The sequence below is a fragment of the Rhinolophus sinicus genome, chromosome 17 (assembly GCF_057876585.1).
Source record: "Rhinolophus sinicus isolate RSI-liver-muscle chromosome 17, RSI-T2T, whole genome shotgun sequence".
NCBI classification, from domain to species: domain Eukaryota; kingdom Metazoa; phylum Chordata; class Mammalia; order Chiroptera; family Rhinolophidae; genus Rhinolophus; species Rhinolophus sinicus.
In genome coordinates this window covers 137,209,050-137,216,907 of record NC_142517.1, presented here as the reverse complement: position 1 = coordinate 137,216,907, position 7,858 = coordinate 137,209,050, and the positions used below count along the sequence as shown (strand labels likewise).

The 7,858-nt window shown below is 32.7% G+C and overlaps 1 protein-coding gene across 4 annotated transcripts in view; it reads right to left on the bottom strand.

The window, feature by feature from the left end:
- Positions 1 to 395: 395 nt before the first annotated feature.
- Positions 396 to 7,858, bottom strand: part of KYNU (kynureninase) — a 95,141-nt gene continuing 87,678 nt past the window's right edge. For all 4 annotated transcript variants that reach the window (XM_019735900.3, XM_019735899.3, XM_074335797.2 and 1 more), the window contains 2 exons: positions 2,594 to 2,824; positions 396 to 675 (listed from right to left, as the gene is read on the bottom strand). In XM_019735900.3, coding sequence (XP_019591459.2) covers positions 538 to 675; positions 2,594 to 2,824 — 369 coding nt within the window. In that variant the 3' untranslated portion in view covers positions 396 to 537. The remainder of the gene's footprint in view (positions 676 to 2,593; positions 2,825 to 7,858) is intronic.

The window sequence follows — 7,858 nt, the reverse complement described above, 5'->3', positions numbered from 1 at the left end:
TGGGGATGTAAAGTAACACATAGGGAAAATAGTCAATGATGTGGTAATAACTGTATGGTTTCACGTGGGTACTAGACTAGTCATAGGGATCACTTCTTAAATTATATTAATGTCTAACCACTATGCTGTACACCTGAAATTAATATAAAATAATATTGAATGCCAACTGTAATTAATACATTTAAAAACGGAGGAAAAGGGGGAGGGGAAGATGTCCAAATTTCCAGGTATAAAATAGAGTCATGGTTACGTAATGTACAGCGTGGGGAATATAGTCAGTAATTTTGTGATAGCATAGTACGGTGTCAGATGGTTGCTTGGCTTATCATGGTGATCACTTCTTTAGGTATATAAATGTTGACTAACTGTGGTGTACCCCTGAAATTAATGCAATATTGTATGTTAGCTGTATTTTTAATAAAAATCTTTAAAAATAAAATCAAAACATTAAAACACTAAAAAGGATACCTCCAATAATTAAAATGAATAGTAATAAAATAATCACAGAAATTTTCAGTATTATTTGCTTAATTTGTTCTAGACAACACTGCCACATTTTCTTTCTGCAGAGTCGATTGCAGAAATGAGATGATTGATAAATTTATAAACATCATGGAAAGAATTATAGAGAGGAACTGGAGCCACTCGTAAGCCATTTGGATCCCGCTTGTCACACTATGGGGGAAAAAATAAAGCCACAATAGTGTTAGCGTTATTCTCATAATAAAAATCTGTATTCAAGATAAACTACACAAAACAGTCATGATTTCCTTAAAACTTAATATATAAGCATTTTTTTTTAACTTTAAGTAAAATGTAGTGTTTCTGTTATTTGAAACTCTCCTCTTAATTATAATTAAAATATTAATGGGTTGTTACATGCATTTCCAAAAGCACTTTTCTGAAGTCCACTCAGCAATCATCTTCTTTAAGCATTCAATAGATCATATATATCTAATTTGAGTGTGGAGAGACAACAGAGGGCCTGAAATCTTGGGCACATTTAAATGAATGAGAACCTCACACTGTTTTGCAGAATTTTAGTCAAATTATCCTACATGTAATTCTCTAATCCCTAATTTTGCAGATAAGGCATTAGCTATATTCCTGATGTGAACCCCGAGAAGATTTATTTGATGTGAACCCACCTACTGAGATGGACCAGTGTCAACTGGGGACTCAAATTTTATGAATAATGAGAGTGTAATGGACATTTACTATTAGGGGTTCCTCACATACTCTGTATACCTGGAAAACCATCAGACTGAACACTCAGCTTCCTGCACTATGTCCTGCTTATTTATGCCATCTGCAACAACTGCAGAGAAACCTTGGTTTCAACTTTCTACTAACGTGCTGAGACCTACACTGTCCAACCAGAACTGCACAAATTGTATTCTCACTTGCATCTATCCTGATGAGTCAGAACTGCCCAATTTGGATACCTCATTTACATAAATAGATATAATTGGGAATTCCAGTGGGAACCTCCCTTTTGTTTTGGGAGGACATACTTTAAGCTGCTATGTGAACGTGTGTCTCCCAAACTACAGCTCCTTTTACTCAAATAAATGCTTTTTATTCTTTATTACAGTCTAAAATTAATTTTAGTTTACAGTAAAAATGCTGAAATGTTATGAAATGGGTCCAGATATCTTGGACTAGTCTGAAGATCACTACAACTATCTTATGAAATACCCACGATAGGCTAGACAACAAGCAAGTAGTAAATGGTTTGTGCACTGGTCTACTTAATTTCCATAACAACTTTTTGAGGCTTTTGCACCCAAAAAACAGATGAGAAGTCTCAATCCAGCAGATGTTAACTAACTTTCCAAAGAACACATAGCTTGAACATAATAGAGCTTCATTTGGAACGCTGATATTCTGATTTTTGCCTCCAGAATCTGCTGTGACTTCTAAAGTTTTAGAGGACTGCATGAGTGGAGCAGTCCCTGGATCACATTACCAGTGGAAATACATATGATATCACCATTTTTTTCCTGAAATTATCCTATTAACACTTATTGTTCCCTTCAAGAAACTAAGAAGGCTACTTAGGCCCAAAAGTTAAAAATAAAAATTATTCCATGCAATGCTAACACTCTTGAGATGTGTCTATATGTTTTATGACTTAACTGACAAGGATGAAATAATTTGACTCAATCAAATAACTAAATAAGACTGACTTCGTTTCCCCCTCCTCCAACATACTGATATATTCTTTAATTCCATTTATTCAATAAATATATATTGGGGTTTTCACTAGTAAAAACTAGTGAAAATGTGTCCTAATTGATTATGGTGAAACATTATCCTTTGCTCAAATTGTAATGAAAAGACTGAATAAGTGAAATAAAATCATTTCCTATATTTAAAATTTGTAGTTTCTTTTCTTTTATCAGAAATGACAGATCTCTATGCCCTTCGATTATCAGTGCTGAATACTTTAGTTGGCACTCAATTTATCCTCACTAACTGATGGATTGATGTGAAATAACATGCAATAGGGAATAAACCAAAGATTCTAAATTTTATTCTTAACATGCAACTGATAGAAAAAACCAGGTAGCAAAGCAAGAGATATACTTACAACTACTCCTCTTTTTTCTAGTTCTTGGAATATATAGTCAATTGGACAAGAAAATGATAATGTGAGCTGACAGCCGCGATCCTCTATACAGGATGGGGTAATTATGTTCACAACTGGTTTCTTGGTTCCTTCTTTATCTTTGCCATAGCAGTGCTTGATCATGTATTCCAGATAACCAGTTAGCAAAATAGATTTTCTTCTCAATGCTTTCATAGTTGCTTTCTTAAAGATCTGTAGAAAGAGAAACAATCAGATTAACAATGTCTTGATGATTTACAAAAAAGCAAAATTTAACTATAAATCATGCATAAAAAAGGAAATGACCATTTTTAACCTCTCCAATAATCATTTCATTTAAAATACTCTTTTTGTAAAAAACATGTACTCTTTTAAGTCCTTTGCCATTAAAAACTGAGTGCAAAGTTTCCATACCAGAAAAATTATACAAATGTCATTTAAACAATATTTGTAAAAGAAGAAAAAAATTAATACAATATTTCTTAAATTAGCTTAGTATAATTACTATAAGTAAATAAATACTTAATAAATAAATACATTTAAATATCATAAAATTCAAGCTTTTTCTCCAAAACCACTTTTTTACAACCATAGTCAAGAAGACTTTTTTCTATTCCAATATAAAGATTGTTTGGTCCACAAAACAATGCAATAAGAGGTAAATGTTTGTACATATGTGGAAGGCAGTATTACCAATATTAATTATAATTGTTTTACCAATTTCTAAACCTCCCTCAGTTTAACAATAAGAAAAAAAGCAGGTAAGTAATAAAGCCAAGTTTTGTCAGATGGTGAAGCAAAAAATGTTACATAATACATTTATTACTGAGGCATTTTGGCTTTCCTTTTTTCTACTTTTTCTTTCATCATTTTGGTTTACTTTCTTCTGTTAAACTCTAGCACTGGTCTGAACATACTGCTATTTGCTGCCTGAGGTGTCTTATATTAAGATGAGTGACAAGGGTACACAATAACTGGTGTAGGAACATTAGAGGTCAGAACAGACATGCTTTTCTAGCTTATCTCTTAAGGTCAAGTAGAGTTTAAAAATATATCCTACATATAAGAACTGAATGAACTGCAAGCAGAGTGTGATGCACTGGCTTGTCACTTAATGTCCCTTTTCTGTATCATGTTATGCCACAGAGCAAAGATAAGGTCATTCAGTGATATCTAGACTTTATAAAGTCTGTGAAAACAGTTTTTTTCTGTATATATGTGTGGGCAGGCATTCTAATAGAACTCAAACCTTTTGGATATGCGTTTTCTTGACTTTTATTGCATGGAGGCTATAGATTTGGCTGAAGGAGAGAAAGGGAGTTTTACTGAAGATCTAACGAGGAGAAAAGAAAGAGAGGATAGGGTTTTATCTGACCTCACAAATTATGTCTGCAGCTTGGGAAGAGATCAGCTGCAAGTAGAAGCTGATATCTTTGTTTTAAAAGGCATCTGAGATATGCAGTGAAAATAATATAGTAGTCCCCCTTTATCTATGGTTTCACTTCCCATGGTTTCAGTTGCCCTCGGTCAACCGAGGTCCAAAACACTAAACAGAAAATTCCAGAAATAAACAATTGATCAGTTTTAAATTGTGCCATTCTGAGTAGCATGATGGACTCTCTCACAGTTCTGCTCCATCATGCCTGGGACATAAATCATCCCTTTGTCCAGCAGCTCCGCGCTATTTACACTCTTGCCCCTTAGTCACTTAGTAGTCGTCTAGGTTATCAGATTAACTGTCACTGTATCACAGAGCTTATATTCAAATCACCCTTATTTTACTTAAGAATGACCCCAAAGCACAAGAGTTATGATGCTGGCAATTCACATATGACAAAAAGAAGCTATAAAGTGCTTCCATTAAGTGAGAAGGTGAAAGTTCTCTGCTTAATAAAGAAAAAAATTGTATGCTGAAGTTGCTAAGATCTACGGTAAGAGTGAATCATCTATTTGTGAAATTGTGAAGAAGTATGAGTACAGTACAAGGTATTTTAAGAGAGACCACATTCATATAACTTGTATTACAATATATATTGTAATAATTTATTATTAGACAGTGTTGTTAATCTCTCACTGTGCCTAATGTATAAATTAAACTTTATCGTAGGTATGTATGTGTAGAAAAGAAAAATAGTATATATGGAGTTTGATACTGTCTGTGGTTTCAGGCATCCATTGGGGGGTCTTAAAACATCTTAAAAGGGGGTGCTACTGTACTGCTTTAGGACTCAGGTAACCCTGGTTATATGAGTTTGGTAGGAGGCATCTCTTCGTCTCCTTGTATGAAACAAAATGTATGCAGATATGGCACAATGAAGACTGGAGGGAACACCTCCAAGTTTGGGAACAAATGAGTCCAGTTCCAGAATCAACATTCTCACAGAGGACTGGAGCAGGGGCTGGCGAGGCACGTCCAACCAGAGTTCCGACTGTCAGGTTTGGAATTTTAAATATGAGATGAATCTTTCCCAGCTTTTCTTTGGAGATTAATAATTAGTTGATGAAATTTTAATTAATAAGTAATTCTGGAACGTTTTCTAATTCTGATATGGGCTCCATAAGAAGCAGATGCGGGTAATATGTGAAGTAGCAATGATTATTTCATTTATGTTCATAGGTTAGTAAGACTTTGGGGACTATTACTCATGTTCATAGTTTTTTTACAGAAGATTTTGCTCTTGCAAATTTCTTTTGATAACTAGAAACCAAACTTTTTTATGTCATATCTCAATTCTAACATACTGTTACTCTTTGTTAACAACAAAATAACTTTTAAATATTAAACTATTTTCCACACTGCAACCACAAAAGGACACCTGCATTCTAAAGCACTCTTAAATTCGCAGAGTGTAAACATCTCTTCTGAGGCCTTACATAAAAATATTGAGAGGGACTAATAGAAGGAGTTAACAGGGAAATGAAATAAATATCCTCTTTTCTTTTTTGTTTCTCATTATTTCTGTGCCTTCGGTACTGAGAAAGAATAATTTCTTTAAAAATAAAAAAATGAAAAGTGTAGTTTGAAAATTTTCAACTTATAACAGAAGTCTTGGCAGAGTTTCAACTACTTGCATTATTTTTCTGAGTAAAATGAATGCAAAGCTAGGAAAGTTAGATACGTTTAAATAGGAAAAATAAGTATAGCATGGCGTTTTCAATTGTCATGTTTTTTCTTATACTCTTAAAATTGGCTGCCTAATAACTTTCTGAGGAAATACATAGTACATTTCTTTTGACTTGCTTTGTATTTTAATTGAATCCTCTAATTTTGTATTTTGAAGCTATTTATTTCATTATAAATTCATGTACTGAAAGGGTTTAAAAATTGTCTATGTACAAGGATTGCTACACACAACTATGACTTTTGAAAATACAATATAAGTATTATTTAAATTCAAATTAGTAACTGAATGATTTAGGGGGACCTCTAAAGTAATCTTGTCAAAATATCTTCATTTAAAAATTGAGGCAAATCAATTAAAGAGTAGTTGCCACGTGTGTAAGCCACACTTAGTGTCCCCATGAGAGACAAAATATGTGCCACCTGGTTCCTATGCTAGTGTTCTTTCCTTTGATCCACAATATTTAAAAATAATATTGTATAAATGATTAAGAGGCAACAATATAAGGAAAAAGACAATTTGAAACTGATTATAAGATGCTATTTTAATGGTACAATCAAATGAACATATAATTAGAAACAAAGCCGTATTGATCTCTTTTTAAATCGCATTTCAAATCTGAGATCATATTTATGTACACTGATTCTTAAGTATAGTATCTCTTCTAGGTGACATTTGACTATGTAGAATATTTTTCAAAAGGTAAGTAGATACAACAAAGTAATTGAATCATGTGTTTATTTCTTTCATTTAACTCAACCTTCAGATATGACCAACCATATGCAACAACTTTTAAAAAATTACGTAGGTACCAACATGGTTAATTTACTGATGCTTACTCATATGACAAACTCAGAAACATCTAGAAAGTAGAACACTTTTAACACTTAGGTAGAGAAGAGGAAGCAGTGATATATATTGTTTTGTAATTTCAGAATTTTGCAAGTTATAATGGGAAAAATTTTTTTTCTTAAAATACTTTCTTCAACATAAGGTGTGATTCCCTAAAAAAAGGTTTGGTTAAACATAGCCTCAACAGTGGATTACCTAAGTGAGGTATTTCCAAGAGTCTCCAGAGAAATACTTAGGTGATAAGAAGCTCCAGAGAAGTGTATATCTATTTTCTTATGGCTCTTAGGGTCCTTTTGCTAGATTTAAGTTTAGATATTAAAGGAAAATGTAACTCAATCTTCAGATTCCAGCTGAGAATAAAAACCTTGTCTAGGTGACTATCAGTGTGGTAGGAAACTAATGATAGGGAAAATAAGAATCTAACTCTTCCCATAGCATAAGGAGTGAATATTAGAAGAGTCCACTCACAGCAAAGAATATACCAAATTGAGTTGTTTAAAAGAAAATGTCTAGATATTGTTGAGAAGTCATTTGCAAAGATAAGGAAATTAAAAGGAAATAACTTGAAATACTATTTCTTTCTAAGGCCTGGTGTCTTTCTTTTATAGTGTAATTCATCTTCTACCTGATACAAACTTGCAAAGTAAGCAAAACTTTATTTTATTTAAAATGTTTAAGGGGGGTGGGAGATGAGGATAAGGGGGATCGAATATATGGTGATGGAAGGAGAACTGACTCTGGGTGATGAACACTCAATGGGATTTATAGATGATGTAATACAGAATTGTACACCTGAAACCTATGTAATTTTACTAACAATTGTCATCCCAATAAATTTAATAAAATAAAATAAAAAATAGAATATTCAAAAAAAAATGTTTAACAGAAGTTTCTCTGAATGAGTATTATAAAAACAATTCAAATATCGTTATCTAATTTGCTAAGCAGATTCCAAAAAAATAAAAAATAAATAAATGTATCACTGACTGAAAAATCTTGTTACTGGGTCTATTTCAACTTAAAACAAAAAAAATCTGCCAAAAAGAAAAAACAGCATAAGCTCCATCTAGTGGTCAAACTGAGTAAGTTCTCTTTAAATTGAGATGAATTGATTCCTAGGATGTAGTGGTGAAGTTGTATTAAAACAGAGGAATTTGACACTGCCATCCAGTGACCAAAACGAGAAACTGCTATAAGTGGTCACAGAATTCTAGAATTTAGGTTTAGAAGAGATTTTGGAAGTCTTTCAGTTATTCATGCTGGAATATTCCAC